Genomic DNA, 16,382 nt, shown 5'->3' with positions numbered 1-16,382 from the left:
ATGGATGTCTTTGTAGCAATGTATGGATCAACAGCAGCAGTCATTCAGTTTTGCATGCATGTGGCTCATAGCACTTATTGGGGGTGACGGGAGATTCTGGACAGCATCTCACCCAGGGAGTGAATCAGTGTAGAACCACAATTATTAATGCCAATGTTGTCTACACTTTGATTAGTCAAAACCGATGCATGCTGGTCTATGCTGTGCATACGTTTGAATAATGCTTAAAGTAATTTATTGTAATGTATTGTCTGTAAATTCATTCCACCTACTTTTTTACAATATCGAATTGTTTATTTGTTGTATGGATTACTTTCAGAGAATAATGACACAATAAAATAATATTGAACAGACAGAACTGAACGGAACAAGATAAATTGTCAGAAAAAAAAAATGTATGGAGAGTGTTTTGACCGGTAGTGCGTGCCAGTTGTGTGTGTGTGTGTGTGTGTGTGTGTGTGTGTGTGTGTGTGTGTGTGTGTGTGTGTGTGTGTGTGTGTGTGTGTGCGCATGCGTGTGTGCTTGTGTTGTTTCTCTCCTGTCCCAGTTGCACAGAAGACACTTTGAGCTCGTGTGCTGTGAATGACATGTGGCTCGTAACACATTTTCCCTGTAGGTCCAGCTGACATATGCTCAACTTGGGCCGCGTCCAACATGTTCACTCGCATACTCTGTAGTGCACTATAGAGGGTGTAGTCAGGAAGACTTAAATCTCTTCACCCAGAGGTACTCTTCCTCAATGCTGAAGAGGTACCTTGTGTCTTCTGAAAACACGGTTTTATTCCGTATAGAGGGGGCTACATTATAAACGAGTGAATGTCTAAGATTTCCTGACTCTCTGTGTCGTAAGACCAAGACCACAGCTCGCCTTGTGTCTTCTGAAAACATGCTCATATTCCCCAAATAGTGTGCTATATTGTGAGGGATTGTTTCCTAAGGCCGCAACTCACCTATGCCGTACTTGGTGCGGTAAAACTCCTTGGTGAAGTTGTCACAGTCGCAGAGCGTCACGTTCCGGCCCCAGACATTGATGACACTGCCAATGGTCAGGTCACAGTCCTTATAGAAGTTGTCCTCTACGGCTCCAGTCTATGCGGGGAGGGGGGTGGGGTGGGTGGGGGGGGTGGGGTGGGGGGGGGGTGGGGGGGGTGGGGGTGGGGGGGGTGGGGGTGGGGGGGGGAGAGAGAGAGAGAAAGCTATAGTTACACGCTAGAATGCCTCTCTGAACTCTCTCTCTGCTTGAACTTTAATTCACCCCTCCATCTGATGCAGTGGTGCATGAAAATGCATTTGGGACAAAAATGAAACAAAAAAAGCAAAAAGAGACCAAAATAAAAAATTGTACTTGTCAACACATTCTATATATCAGTAGTCCTCTACTTCCTTGTTCTAAAGAAAGTGTAACTAACCAACCAACCAAAAATGAAACATCAGCAACGGTTGATACATTTTTAACGAGCTTCTCATATTAAAACAAAACAATAGAAAATAAGTGTTTTCACCCACTTTGAGGCTATCCAAAATAAAGCGGCCGCCGTGTCCCATCGGTCCGAACACATTGAGGACGGTGCGGTCTGTTTTCTCTCCAGGCTGACGTACGGGAATAGGAGCGTGCTGTTTCAACGGGAAAAACCGAGAGAGAGAGAGACACAGAGAGAGAGAGAGAGAGAGAGAGAGAGAGAGAGAGAGAGAGAGAGAGAGAGAGAGAGGGAGAGAGGGAGAGAGAGAGAGCAAATAATTACACTCCATCCTGAAGGACAAGCCTTGAAAAATGAGACTCTAATTGCAATATATCTTGAAGGACAAGACTAATTTGTATCGGGGGATGCAATTATTTTCCCAACAGGGGATTCTCGGCAAACCTTTTCCGGATGACATTTTCAGAGAGGCAATAGAAGTTTAGGGGGCACGCAGCGCATAATAAATGAGAGACGAAAACAAAATAACCGCAAAAAAATAAAGAGAATAACACAAAGAGAGAGGGAGAGAGACAGAGACAAACGATAGAGTGAGACAGACTGGCTAAAAAAGATAGATGAAGAGCGAAAGAGGTAGACAGGGAGAGAGCAAAAGGCCCAAAGACATGTATAGGAGAAGAGAGAGAGAGAGAGAGAGAGAGAGAGAGAGAGAGAGAGAGAGAGAGAGAGAGAGAGAGAGAGAGAGAGAGACACAGACAGATAGATAGAGGTGGTCAGACAACCAGACAGACAGAGGTGGTCAGACAAACAGTCTCAGAAGACAAGAGTGTGCTTTAGCATTCCTTCATTATAAATTAGGTTTACGGAGGCAAGTGGGGGGAAGGAAAGTGCTTTAGGAGGGGCTAGACGTTACATCAGTGCTGTCAGACCGCATAAAAGCTTCATGCAGAAGATGCTCATGCTCAGTGAAACAGAGGAGAGCGCGACTGGTTGGCCCAACGTCTCCTGACAGGTCACACTGGCATCACACCTCAGGGGTATTCCTGAACATGGTTAAGTGATAAACCTAAATTAATTGAGAAAAAGCATGAAATGTGTTAATAGATGACCTGCAAGCCTCATTTCATTGAGGAGATGATGACTCCAGCACATTCCTTGAGAGAGAGAGAGAGAGAGAGAGAGAGAGAGAGAGAGAGAGAGAGTTGGGGNGGGGGGGGGGCAGGGGTTGGTGCAGGCAGGGGTGGTGCTTAGGTAGAGTATGCTCTTTTTTGTTGTTTATTTCTAGAATTCATGTTGCCCATTCACAAATGTTACCTTTGTGTGTACTTTAACCACCATCATCAATTTCCAAGGGTTCATTATGACCTTGAAATGTGTACAATTTTAATAAAGTACATGAATAGGTTGATCTTTTTTCCGTGCCCACCATTTTGAATGACTTGTCATTGGCAGTGTGTGTGTGTGTGTACAAGTGTATGTATATGTGCATGTCTGTGTGTGTGTGTGTGTGTGTGTGTGTGTGTGTGTGTGTGTGTGTGTGTGTGTGTGTGTGTGTGTGTGTGTGTGCGCATGAGTATGAATGTATGTGTGTTTGAATGTAGGAGTGTGAATGTATGTGTGTGTGTATGCACAAGTGAGCCTGTGTGCGCATGTGTTTGTGTGAGCAGGCATGTCATGGCTGTGCATTTCTACAATACATCAGCATGTTGTATGTGCACGTCCAGAGACCTTCCAGACGTCCCCCAACCACCCCCCTCCCTCGCTGACCTTGGGCAGCCTGCTGCGGTGCAGGAACTTAGGGGTGGCGTCGCGGCCCGAGTTGGGGAAGATGACCTCGCGGATCTCAATGGTGTCGTCGGCCAGGAAGTAGTGGAGGATGAGCTGGCGCGGGTCTCCAAACATGGTCTCGGAGTCGTCCCAGTGGCAGAAGAAGCGCAGCACGTTGCGGTCGTGGTCCAGGAACTGCTTCAGCGTGTCCTGCCGCTCGTACGGACGCAGGGGCTTCATGCTATCCTCCATCTGGTGGCAAGTAACACACCGGGGGCCAACAAATCAGCATGCCTTTCAAAAATGTAACTTGAAAAAAATGTATCCTCCACTGTGATATACTAGTATCATCTTTATTAACCCCATTGTGTGCAGAGGCTAGGTTACAAACTTATTGTCACCAAAATTGTAATAACCAAGTCTTAATTCTCTCAAGGCTCTTAGTATTATCATAGCAATGTTTTTATGATGTAGCTCAGTCTTTTCAGCAAATGCTCAGTCTGATAGAATGCCTATCACTGATTCTTGAGAAAGTGGCCAAAACAGGTTTCAATGTTGAAAGAAAAAACCTAAGTGAATTACAAAACAATATGGTATATCCTCATAGACTATGGTCGTGTCTTTTCAGAAATGCACAAGGCCAATCTCCCCATTTTTTTTTTTTTTTTCAGAAATCAGACTTTTCTCCAATCATACCTTGTTTTTTGTCAACACCGTCAGACACAATTAAAAGCAATTAAAATGGTATTCATTTGGTTGCATACGTATCTGAAGTTTTTTAGTCATTATGTGTATTTTTTGGTTCAAACATATGCCTTTAAATGTTAAAAATTCACTTTTGTTTAATTTTAATAATCTTTCATGAGTACTGATTTTAAAACATGTACCGTCATACAGTGCTTACTTTACGCCTAAATAGAAGAAACATTTTTTTTTGTTATTTCACAAATATTCGTGTAGGCTTACATTTGTTATTTGTTATTCAACAACTCCTAGGGAAAATTTTGTAAGCTCATTCATTTAAAATATAAAAAACTCCCTCTTAAAAACCTAGCAAAGTGACTGGTGAGATTGAAATAATTACCAGCCACCAGTGATCTAAATTCACTTTTTTCATCATCAGCCAAATTGGCTAGTAGATGTCAATCTTACCAGCCAAACACACTAATGGGTCAGTGTGGCTAGTAAGTTTTATTTTCTCCCAGCCAAACTGAATAGCATTTGACCGATTACCGGGTGCTAATTTAGAGCCCTGCCAGCCATCACAGCTCACTTCTACCCATTTATTAGCTGGTTGGCAGGTGTAAATGTCAAGCCCATATTCTAATAGAAAAAAAATTCTAAAAACTAACAGCATGTCGTCCATCGTGTCATGGTGCTGTTGGACAGCTATTTTGCCATTAACTGTCTGACCCCCAACTCCTTTCTCATTATGATATTGTGCTATTTAATAGATTTCCATTGATTGGTTGATTGTTTTTTAATTTCTGCACCCCTTCACCTGCTGGCGTAGGTTGCTGTAGGGGTCCTCAGGGGTGCTGTCATTCACGTTGAGGCGCACCCCCAGATTCTTTAGGAAGTTCCTCGTGAAGGGGTCACAGTCTGTGATCTTGAAGGTCCTGGAGTATAGCTCCATCTCCTGGTTGATGTTGAAATGGTGCACGTTGTAGAACTGGTCATCATCTGGGGGTGGAAGTGAGATGCGATGGCGTCGGATCAGGGTTCCTGTCACAGGGGGGATATAAAAAGAGAAGAATGAAAAATAGGAAAAATAGTTTCATCTTTAGAGCAAAGCAGCAGTTATTCTCATCATGGTTCTGTTCTTTGTCATTACATTGTGTTGCTGCATTGCATCACACCATTACAAGTGGCAAAGCCTTCAATCCAAAGCGACAAAATAGGACAGGGGAGACAAATTGAAATTGACTGAGGGCCAAAATCAAAATCTGGAATGAAGTCATGGGCCAAACAAAATATTAATTTTTAAAAATTGCCTAAAATTGTGCAAGCACACACTTAATAGTCATACTTAAATTTCACACAAACTCTCTCCTATCATACGTGTACATGGTAGTTCAAATGAGCCAGCATATATTGTGTTGCATGTAAGTGTGAGCTTTTCCACTGGCCTCATTGGACTTCCTGTGACACACAACATTTCATTTTCAAGTCTTGCTACGCTAAACATTAATGGTGTATGTGGGCCGACTGTAATACACATTTGAAATGATCTTGTGGGCCGAATAAAATGACTCCGTGGGCCAGATTTGGCCCTTGGGCCTGAGTTTGACATCCCTGAAATAGGACATAATTAGAAGCATACTACAATGTGTGGGTAAAAAGAGAGCAGCACACCAAGATATGACAAAATTAGAGTAGGGTAGAGTAGGCTGAGTATGATTGATTTGTCAATAGGTGGGAATGTCTGAGTTGGACAGGCGTCGGACTGTGTGGGTGAGGTGGCCTTAATTACCCTGAGGGATCCCGCTGTTTTTGACTTCAGGCTCCACCACTTGAATGGTGTCATCCTCCAGGTAGAAGAAGATTTTACACTTCCTCACCCGGAACTTTTCTTCTTTGCTCTGAGGCACAGGTTCTTGGAAGTATGCATCGAAACACAGCACCTGTGTGCGGTGGACACAGAGAGATAGTAACAGTAGGTAGGTCCTAATTTTCACCCACCACCACCACCATTATCATCATCATTACCATGGTCCATGGTCCACTTAAAACCTTTCAAGACAGATTTACAATGCAGACTGAGGAAATCACACCATAAGATATGCCATGAAAGTATGCAAATGTTTCCCCACCTGCTTGTCAAAGGCAACCCAAGAAGGGGCTAGTGTGTTTTCACCCTTGGGAAATACCGAGTACTTGGGCTGCAGTTTCTGACCAAGGAGCGGTTCGCCACCAATCCCTGGCTTCTCGATTCCGACCAACATGCGAACTCCATTTGAGTAGTCAAAATGCTGGGACTTGTGAAATTTGTCCTTGCCAAGCTATAAAAGCAACACATAATGTAGAAACTACTCACATATCATTAACATTAATAATATTTGGATTAGATTTTTTTCGTACTATTTAGTGTCAATTGTCATTGTGTATCTTCTTGTTACACCCCCCCCCCCAAAAAAACAAAAAAAAAACAAAAAACAAACACCGATAAGCTGGCCACCGTGCACTACGTTGAGTTGCACTGCATAATAGGCCCACTGTGTACACCAGGGGTGGGGAACCTTTTTATTCGAGGGGCCACTTCAAATTCATCCGAGGGCCGTATTATGAACACAAACCAGGATTTCCCCCTGCACTTTAGGCCTATATTGAAGGCAGCCACCTTTAAAATAGACCCCACCTAGGTGCCCTGAATATAACTTAATTGTATTACATTGTCCTATTTCATGTGAATGTGCATAACATGAAAATATCGGGGGCCGGATAAAACGGCTTCAAGGTCAGGAGCCGCAAATGGCCCTCGAGACAGAGATTCCCCAGCCATGAGTGTACACGCTGTCTTTTCTAGTCACATCATTTTTACAGAGAAATCCTACAAACATCACAAGTAAAAACACTTAATAAAACTTACGTTTTTGTTAAATGAGTATCCTGGCAGCAATGGCAGCGCCATTTTACTTTTATTTTATGGGGTTCTTCTATCGGACCTTCCGCACTGCATTGGCAGGTTGCTATGGCAAGTGCGTCGTTTGATACTGTTGCGTAGCAACGCGGAAGTATAAGAATGTTACTGGATTGTCGAATTTCCGCTTTGGTAAGAAGGTTACAATGTATCTTTTTGGCGGAAAGTTAGGAGACAACGCTAATATTGTAACGTATCTGCCAGCAGACACCTTAGCTTCGAATATCCCACCGGCATTAACAGCATAAGCGGCGTACATTTTCGGAATATTTCAGGATTGGCATCAGTATTCTCTTATTTGTTTAGTTCAAAGTTACATAATGGCGGCAATTTTAATGCAATGCCGATAAAGGCTAGGCTATGAATGATGTCTTAGGATTTTAGATGACGCTGACTGTCACGGTTTAATTATTTTTTTTTAACTAAATGGAGGAAATTGCTTACCGAGTAGTTATAAGGCAGACTCATACCTTAAATATCGCTTCCATGGAACCCAAAAATTACCAGCAGTAGGCTTGTTATTTCACACATGTATAATGTTATTAAATGTTTTCACAAGGATGGATAAAGTGTCACTCAGAGTCTTTACTTATGTGTTGAGGCAAAAAGGAGAGACAGATTAAACACAAACATTCAGACCCGTTTTTTTAGAGTTGTATTAGAGTTATACGCACAAGAAATAACTGAATAATAGTAAACAAAGTTAATATTGGCAATTGTGCAGAGCAGATAAGAATAGGCTTTATTAAACTTAACATCAAATATTGCACTGTCCAAAAGGCAATTCATATATTGTTGTAATTTGTAAAAACCTAGATATGATTTCAGTTTTTATGGTCATATACAGTACATGACGTGAGGAAAGTTCTAGGTTTCTCATTTCAACACCACCGCAGTGAACAAAGCTTCCAGTAGGTTCCTACCAAGTTGCCTATAGCTACTTAAACAGCAAACAGATGAACCAAAATATACATGGCACCTATGCCTAGGTGGTGGTGCTTGGATTGTTTTGTATCGTACAGCTGCGGTCCACAACCCCACAACTCCCCCTCGTCAACTCTCCTGGCTGCAGACACTCAGTGGTACAAGAGAGGTTGTACGGAGCTACACAGACAATGTGGAGTATGGAGCTGCCCCATACAGCACACTGGCGGCACGAGGCAGGCAGTTTTCACAGTAACAAAAGGGAAAAGCGCATCTGGCTTTGAGATAAAACTGAGAGTCGTCTTCTCCCCTTCTTCTTCTCCTTCGTAACGTTTAGGATGCCAAACCCAAAAGGAAGCCTCCGACGAACCCGCTCGACAGCACAATGTTCCTTTTCACAAACTCTGAGGACTGAAGCACAAATGACTGTGTTATTACAGTGTTCATATGTCAATAGAACCATCCATGTGTCCCTCAGCTCATTGGTAATGATTGGCTGGCCTGAGAAATCCTGAAGCAGTCATACTGCCAAAGCTCTTTTCAAACACTAGTATCTACAATCAGAAAGGAGCTGCTGTATGGACAATACAATTGAGCATACACCACCATATTACACATCTGAAGCCCTATCTGTTGAAGTTGCATGTAAATTCAACACAGAAACCCGTTACAGCTTTCTGGTCCAACTCAATTGTTCAATATTTCAAACCAGAAAAGATTTAGCAACTGCAAGGAATGAATTGGATTTGGTCATAAACACCTGCCTCTTATGAGCAATGCCAATACTTGACAACTTTTTTCTTAGGGCAGAATTAAAAGAAGGCGGCTAACATCTTGGAAATGTTTTTCTACAAACAAGCAAGGCCATTTGAATGACTCAATAATATGCATACCTCTTCTATGAAAGAGTTCAACTCCGGAGCAGCTTTGTTGGCCCTTTTCTTCAGATGCTTCTTGGCTTTGTTGACATCCTTTTCAACTTTCTTCCAGTCGACCTGCACATAGCCACTGTGATTGGCAATCTGAATGGAGAGAGAGAGAGAGTAGCAGAGAGAGAGAGAATGCAATTATTTTTCGGTACAAAAACACATGATTTCAGACACTTTTTCCATGGACTCAGTAGTGTCCGACTGAAGGAGGCAAACACCTTTAAAAAAGGAACACTTCTGGTATTTTGGTTTTGTACTTGCTATGGTTTGTGTATCATTTTATTTTATTTGATCAGTTCTTGAACAGCCAGAGAGATATTGCAACTCCTCTGTTGTGAAGCAACACATTATTGGACATGGCCAGAGTACAGTAAATTATGTTTTCTAGATTCAGCTTGCATTGTTTTTGAACCAAGCAGTTTATAGTATATCAATATGCCAATACAGCTAAAAAAAACTAAATACAAAGCTCGCCATTCTAAAATATCCTCTTCTCACCTGCAAAAGTAGAAATCCTCCACCCACAGCGGTGGCAGCTATCTTCCCCACCCTTTGAAAAAGATATCCTGCACACCTACAAGCAGAAAAAAAGAAAGATCTGACATCAAACACACAGAACTTCTTGCAGACTTATGCAGACAGCACAACCTTGGTGGTGGTGTGCAAACAGCCATGTCCCAGCGTCCTCCAGTGCAGACCATAAAAGGCTTTACTGTTTAAAAAGGGACTGACGTGAAGCATGTGAGATATTTCTGATGAGAAGATAGAAGAGCCTGAGGTTGTGGTCTCTCCAGAATGACACAGTAACACCATCAACAGGGGGAGGGGGGAATATTTCTTTAGAGATATTTTGTTGTGGGGGGGGTATGAAATTGAAATGCGAAATTTAGGATATGATCTACTACTGGGCATATTATGCAGAACATACAGTATATTTTCTTGCAATGTGAGGGGCATGCACAAGCTTTTCTACAAATTCCAGTTGAGAGAGTTTGAGAAGTGAAGGATGTGAAAGATTGCTGATGAGAAGATTAATTGAGCTTGGGGTTGTGGTCTATCCAGATTTTTTTTTTTTTAAGTGAACTAAACTCCAAAGTCTTTTTAAAAGGTCTTCAGGTACGAGCAGCCAGACTTGTACTTTTTTTTGGTAGAAAAGCAGCACTCTCGAGTGTATTTTATTTGAGTGGGTTAGCATGACAGACAGACGTTTCGGCCCAAGCCTTCTCCAGACAAGAAATGGACTATCCAGAATCATAACGCACCAGCCGGTGACCCCTCCCATCGCAATCTGTGTGGCCACCGAGTACTTCTCCGCTATGGGCCCAGAGTTGTTCCCAAAGACGCGGCTCCACCACTGGTGCCGTCTGGCGTAGTCTGTGATGTCCACCACTTCATACAGCTCATCCTCCACCTCAGCATCTTGATCTGGATCTGGAAATCAAGCAAGCAGTCACAAGTACATTCAGAGGAATTGGAATTAAAAGTTCAATGTATACAAGATCTAGTCAAAATGCACACTATGGAATCTCTGGGCGTGTTAGGTGTATTGTGTTCTGAGGAAGAAGCTCTTCCAGATAGTCAACAAATTTCCAGGTAGCCAAATTGACATATTTGTCTCTTGGCACATTACTTACCCATATTACACAATCACCCTGCTGAGAAAGGGTGGAGAACGACTGTTTGGGGGCTAATGCTTTACTCCACACAAATGCAGGTGCCAATTTCTAGTCATAAATCTAAACATGAATCCTTCTGCAGCCATGAAACACACCTTTCAGGTTTAACAGTGTGTTACGTGGCATCTCACGCAGGTGAAAAACATTTGATCAATTTACATGGCTAAATTATCACCATAAAGGACCTAAAGTGACGTGAGCACTGGTGCCATGTCATATTCTACCTCTCTAGATTCTCAACACCTTCCTCATATAGCTTCCACGTTTTAGGATCGCATGATATAAGATACTCTTCCATGCAACATTGGTCATGTTTACCTAATCTGGCTAACGATTGCTAACTAGCTAGACCAGTGCAGTGAGAAAAACCTGTCGTTTGCAGCTAACTTCAATGGCAGGCTAAACATGTCAGACCCATTGTGGCCAGAAGTAACCCCATTTCCATTTGACGCTATGTTTTGACATCAAGTAATACCTGCCTGCTCTCGAAGGGAAGTAACGATGAAAATAATATAAGAGATGAAAGAAATATTGGATTAAAAACATTGTGCGGAGCACTAGCACCACTTACCATCTCCTCGGTCCGCCATTTTGAAACGCAGAAACAATGTTGACACGGAATGTATCACGCACACGAACAAACGCTACATTTCAGACCAGCCCTGCTACATTGAATTTTTTTTATCCAAGCGGACACAATGGTCATAATTGGGTTTACTTCACTGAGTGCGTGCAATTGGAATGCACATTTTGCCTTCATGAACGTGTCGGTCGATGTTCGGTGTGTGTTTGTTGTTCATACGCACATAAACACAAAATATCGGTGCTCAACAAATACAATATTTTCAAAGGCAGTAACTAACCTAATGCATTCGATGCACAGCCTGAAAATTCTACCATCGTAAGGAGAACACTGAGATAGTTCTAGCGAAATGGTCCCAATTGCCAATGCCCAGATCTGATCTGCAGAATAATACAACATGCATGGGTTAGTGCTCGGCTCGCTTTATTGTTGTAGAAGGCTACAGCAAGGATTTGCTGTCAAGTTTCATGTGTGCACCCCATACTTCAAAAGTGTGACAGCCCAGTCTTCATTGCTCACTCTGGGCTTAGTTGACAGGTTTACTGCTTCAGTATTTTGACGCACAGCCAAATCAACTCGTCCACCAGGACAGTCACCCTAGTCTAGGTCAATGCAGGATTTTAGCTGTGGGACCACATTTCAGTTAGTACTAGAACTACCCAGGCATTTCAGCACACTGCCATTGAAACATGACATGCATAATGCACATCACTTTCCACTAAATTGGTGCTCCTTCAGTTATTTCGTGGTCCAAGCGCGTGATGCTGTGTTGGGTCGTATGGAATCTTATGTAAACAGTCTATGTGTAATTTAGTGAGAAATAGCAGATAAAAAAGAATAGTCCCAGCGAGGCATGGAATCTTCACCACCATCGCCTCTGGTTGTTGCAAACCAAAATGACTTTCTTTTTAACTCTCCGCCCTATTGGCAACATTGTCAAAAAGACGTATACACAAACCAATAGTGTGTTTCAAATTTCACTTACGTAATCAAAATACAGCATTAAAGGCCAATCAAAATCGCTATATGTAGTGCGTAAAGTTACGGGTTTGTTATTTATCCTCCCCCTTTGAAAGTTTATATGAGAAACGGAGAAAGGGACCCAAGACAAGGCAAGTCACATGTTCACTCAGCAAACCGATTATTGGTTACCCAAAACAGTGAGGGCGTTCCGACGGCAGCGGCGTGGGTTCGCCAGAGTGACACAATTATAATAACTTTGAGCTGGCGATTGGGGGGAAGTTTGTGATATTACCAAATAACGCCGTATGGTAAAAACCCCGCATTAGCATTGCTCCATGCATCCTACGGTATTAGCTAATACAGCGTGTTTTGCATAGAACAATGTGAAAAGGAGGCTTTTGGAAGGATCCTATTTTCCGGAGTTGGCATCAATTCTTTTACGTTCTAATCCTGGCAAAGGTGCTCATCTTTGGTTCGTAAACGATTTCGGTGGAGTTTCTCTACCGCTTTCCTGTTGCTTTTCCATGAAATCGTGCGGAGTGTCGCTCGCCGCTGCTGCCTGCGCTGCTGCTCGAAGTATCGGCGCTGCTGGTGATGAGGAAAAGAAAATGGCGGCGGGAAAAGCGAGTGAAACCGAAGAGGACTTTCCGAAGCTAACGGCACAGGAGAGGGACAGTTTAGTCGCAATCGACAGGTTAGAATTGCTCTTTGATTAAACTTAATTATGCCCTATTTTTTGATGTTGCGCACCCCGTGTTTAACCCCTGAAAAATCTATATGTGGCGCTCAAAGTAACACGGAACCGCCTGTGTTGTCCTCTATTTGCAGTTCACTATTTGGATTTCAGAGGCTTCATGAAGATGGCGCCAGAACGAAGGCCTTGCTGTTAAAGGTATGTCAGGAGTGGAACCAAACCTGGTTGTTTAAGTTGCAACTCCTGACCTATTCATTCATCCCCTGAAATATATACCGCAGAAAAAATGTTTATGGTCATAAGCAAATGTTGCTAATATGACACCTACCCATAGCCGCCAGGCTAACGAAACTTCAATGTTCAGTGTGCTGCACTGACAGTAGCCACACATTAAAGCAAGCTAGCGACTGAGCTATTCACCAAATACGGCTATCATGTACGCGTGGAATATTGTTGATTGGCAACATACTAACGGTTCCCATTTGATTTAAAATGCACTTTTATTTCAAGTCAATCGTAAGGCAGAACTCTGATGACAAATCTTGGTAAATTCCAAGTGTACACACGTACGCGAGTTTGGCGTGGAAAGGCTTTTAGCTAGCTACCTTCACCAGATGTAACAACTCTGATCTGCCAAAATATCACAGTATTCAGTAGCCCTCAATGGTTGATTTTATTTGCAGCTGTTGGTGAGCTATATACAATCACATTGTTCAAGACAGTCTTGGCCAAGTTGCCACTCAAGCACCATACTTGGTGGAGTGTACTTATTAACGAGTGCAGCGTTTATTCAACAGTAATCCTGCTATTTGCTAACCGTGGTGAGCAGTGCCTGCGAAATAAGAAACATTGCTAGCTTGCTAGGCAGAGCTAGTAAGCTACTTGGTCATAGAAACCCTCGGCAGGGTGTAAGCTAGGTGATTGCAGCCCTGAATATTTGCATCAACGTTATAAGAATGCCTGGCTGATTGAATTAGTGTTGCAATTGAACTTGGAGACTGAGTGTATTTATCTGAAACATTACAGAACGTTAAGTTTTGGTAACAGTGTGAAGAGCCACACAATTAGCTACAGGAGTGTGAATCCAGGGATAGAGGGCTAGTCGCTAGTTGGTGATTTTCAGTGTCGCCCCAGTTAACGCAGTTTGAAATGGCGTTACGCGGCTAACAAGTACTGGAACTAGAAGCTAGACATGAAATTGCACATAATGTCTTTTTGACGAGGTTGACCAGTCCTGTGTACATGCAATGACGACAACGCGTTTAATTGTGTAGCAAAACGCGTACATAAAATGTCTGACGAGTGGTACAAGTTAGCTTTCTACCAAGGTTAAAAAAGAGGGTGGCACTAAACTGTTTTATGCAAAGCTCGGCTGGGATAATCGGTGTTATCGTTTGCTAGGTACTTTAGCTAGCAATGTTAGCTCTGAAGCTAATTTTGGTTTACTATCCATATTTAATTCCGTTGGTAACTGGTTGGACCGAAACGGTTGTTGTTTTGTCTGAAGCGGTATACTCCGATGTTTCATTGCACCCTTGTGTTTGGTGTGCACGACGTAATGTTAAACTTTTTTCAGCGTCGGTTTTGCTATTGTCACTTTTTGATGACAAGGATCAAACGTGTCCAGTCTCTAACGTTAGCCATCCAGAACTAGCTTCTAGCTAACATTTTGGGACTGAAAGCTAGCCAAATGGCTAGCTAAGTCGCTAATGGCTTCGTGGATTGGTCCAAGATGGCGGGGCAGGGAGGGGAGTGTTGCACGAATATGTTTTGCCCTCGTTTACATTTTAATCTTAAATAATTGTATATATTTTGTGCGTTGACGCTATTTTCAGTCGGCTTTAAGGACACTAACAAATAAGTAGGGAACCTGCTTGGCTGAGCGAGCGGACACGAGCTCTTTCCTGTTCTGCAGACCCCTGATTCCAACCTGTAGATAGCGTTGCTGGCCGACGATGCTCGAACAATACCATCTACAGTCGCACTCAATGACTGAGAAAGTTTGGGACAGTATGCATCACTTTGCAGTTGATGTATAACTGTCGCTCCCATCACAGGAGTTGTGTAGACGAATAACTAGGTTCTGTATATGCATTATATACAGGCAAGTAAGTTAGAATTGTGCACATATGGGTATATTTCAAGTTGTTGATTATATTACACTTTGCACAGTTATTTGAAATACATGGCATTGGTTACAATGCAGGTTTCCCGATCAAGGGCAGTTCAGCTAATGAATGAAGCAGAGAGCTGAAGGGTGGGATTTGAACTCACAACCTCTGATTTAAAGCCCATCTCCTTAAAGGTGCACTGGGAAGGCTGGTGGCAAGAGTAGGTATTGCAACTATGCTGCTCATTGAAACTGCTGTCTACTGCCAAATTTGATCTTTTCATGAATATTTGCTTATTACTGAACTAATATTTACTAGTGGGCAAAATGGCGGAAAATGAAGATCCCCATTTTCATGTATGAAAAGTGCAAATTTCCCAGTCATAATGAATGCTCATGATTTGACAGTAGTGGTAAGTTCATGAAAACGGTAACATTTGTGAATGGGCAACATGAATTCTGGAAATAAACTACTAAACATATTACACAGTGCACCTTTATCCATTAGGCCAGGGCTGGCCCGTTGATCTTTGTTGGGTTATTTGCATGGCACAATACAGATTTACAATGCAGACCCCAAAGTTATTGTTACAGCTGCTCCTGCGCTTATCGCTTGACCCTGCCTCCACTCATTTATTTGGTTTGTTTCCCACCTTTTTAGGGACACTCAAATGCTTTGCAGAGTATGTTGTGTGATTTTTGTCTTTCCCACCTTTTTAGGGACACTCAAATGCTTTGCAGAGTATGTTGTGTGATTTTTGTCTTTTCCCCCAAAGCTCTGGGAACCCCTACCATATATAACCCATATAACCTTTTTATTTTGGGAACTTAAATGTTTGAGTATAGTTCTTGGCATGCATGACAACTTTTTTGCTTGTTTTACAACATTTCATTATCTCAAAAGCAGCCAGTAAGTCTGCTATTCTGCTGTGTGTGGCGTATGTATTGGTTGTTTTCCCCCATTTAGTCGGCTGCCCCATCACCTGCACATATGTGTAAGGTCTCAGTTTGGAATGTGTAACATTTAACATGTGGTGTGCTAGTAAACAACTGTTTTGATGCGGTATGTGTGAATGCATTATTGAAGCCCAGTCAATGAGTAGGCTAGTATGTGCAGTGGGAGAAGACCTATGACGTAATGGTGCACAGATTGGCCAAATACCTTTCCACCCAGAGCAGGAAGTGCAAGCTTGTGGAAGTGTGCTGCTGTTCATTGCGCCTCATGAAATGCCTATCAAACATGTTTATTTTGTGGCATTTGTAGAATGTGCTGCCCTACTAGACAAGCATGCATGCATACAGGCACATACACACTGCACGCCTGTTTTCAGTCTTTTGCTGTTTTACTGTCTTTACACGGGCTAAAAGCTCTATCTAGTATGGCCATTGACTTACTGTCAAAGTTGTTTAAGAGAGACCCTAATTTGTGATTATGACCCATTGCCCTGGCAGTAAATTATGACGATGGAAAAATACTATGCTTGTAGAAACATGGTAGTGGCCACTGTTTCCTTATATGGCTGGTTGAGCTATTCATACAAATGTCTGGTGAAGGAGACTTTATGATTTAATAAACTATGACATGACTGATGACGCACGGTACGGTTGTTTGGCAAAGTTGTGTGTTTGTAGCCATAAATAATGAGCAGCTCGACACTACCTCATACGTTTTTTTTTC

At 42.5% G+C, this 16,382-nt stretch overlaps 3 protein-coding genes across 9 annotated transcripts in view; 1 reads left to right on the top strand and 2 right to left on the bottom strand.

Moving 5' to 3' along the window:
• efhc2 (EF-hand domain (C-terminal) containing 2) overlaps positions 1-6,890 on the bottom strand; it is a 25,556-nt gene extending 18,666 nt beyond the window's left edge. The window contains exons 1-7 of the mRNA XM_063214012.1: positions 6,775-6,890; positions 5,999-6,187; positions 5,659-5,809; positions 4,687-4,910; positions 3,186-3,437; positions 1,507-1,614; positions 951-1,089 (exon numbers count right to left, since the gene is read on the bottom strand). Of these exons, the coding sequence (XP_063070082.1) occupies positions 951-1,089; positions 1,507-1,614; positions 3,186-3,437; positions 4,687-4,910; positions 5,659-5,809; positions 5,999-6,187; positions 6,775-6,816 (1,105 nt within the window). The 5' untranslated portion in view covers positions 6,817-6,890. The remainder of the gene's footprint in view (positions 1-950; positions 1,090-1,506; positions 1,615-3,185; positions 3,438-4,686; positions 4,911-5,658; positions 5,810-5,998; positions 6,188-6,774) is intronic.
• Positions 6,891-7,539: 649 nt separating this feature from the next.
• Positions 7,540-11,785, bottom strand: fundc1 (FUN14 domain containing 1). Of its 3 annotated transcripts, none has more exons than XM_063214015.1 (5): positions 11,218-11,785; positions 9,941-10,109; positions 9,177-9,252; positions 8,643-8,771; positions 7,540-8,160 (listed from the first exon to the last, which is right to left on the bottom strand). In XM_063214015.1, exons 1-5 carry the CDS (start codon positions 11,252-11,254, stop codon positions 8,083-8,085), a joined length of 489 nt encoding a protein of 162 aa, XP_063070085.1. In that variant the 5' UTR covers positions 11,255-11,785; the 3' UTR covers positions 7,540-8,082. The 3 variants fall into 3 exon arrangements, with proteins under 3 accessions (XP_063070085.1, XP_063070086.1, XP_063070088.1); XM_063214016.1 differs by having other exon boundaries at positions 10,926-11,273; XM_063214018.1 differs by lacking the exon at positions 11,218-11,785 and adding an exon at positions 10,313-10,333.
• A 297-nt stretch (positions 11,786-12,082) lies between these two features.
• kdm6a (lysine (K)-specific demethylase 6A) overlaps positions 12,083-16,382 on the top strand; it is a 100,487-nt gene continuing 96,187 nt past the window's right edge. For all 5 annotated transcript variants that reach the window (XM_063214011.1, XM_063214009.1, XM_063214010.1 and 2 more), the window contains exons 1-2: positions 12,083-12,594; positions 12,729-12,792. In XM_063214011.1, coding sequence (XP_063070081.1) covers positions 12,425-12,594; positions 12,729-12,792 — 234 coding nt within the window. In that variant the 5' untranslated portion in view covers positions 12,083-12,424. The remainder of the gene's footprint in view (positions 12,595-12,728; positions 12,793-16,382) is intronic.

Source organism: Engraulis encrasicolus, chromosome 13, assembly GCF_034702125.1.
Source record: "Engraulis encrasicolus isolate BLACKSEA-1 chromosome 13, IST_EnEncr_1.0, whole genome shotgun sequence".
In the NCBI taxonomy this organism is placed as follows: domain Eukaryota; kingdom Metazoa; phylum Chordata; class Actinopteri; order Clupeiformes; family Engraulidae; genus Engraulis; species Engraulis encrasicolus.
Note: the sequence above shows the minus strand (reverse complement) of the source record. Positions and strands in the feature narration are given on the sequence as shown.

Bases quoted from the DNA above. Each gene is read 5' to 3' on its own strand.
- fundc1 (XM_063214015.1), bottom strand. From the start codon at position 11,254: ATGGTAGAATTTTCAGGCTGTGCATCGAATGCATTAG. The intron at 10,110-11,217 runs GTTAGTTACTGC...CTTGATTTCCAG, and splicing joins CTGTGCATCGAATGCATTAG to ATCCAGATCAAGATGCTGAG. The intron at 8,772-9,176 runs GTGAGAAGAGGA...CTCTCCATTCAG, and splicing joins GAGGATTTCTACTTTTGCAG to ATTGCCAATCACAGTGGCTA.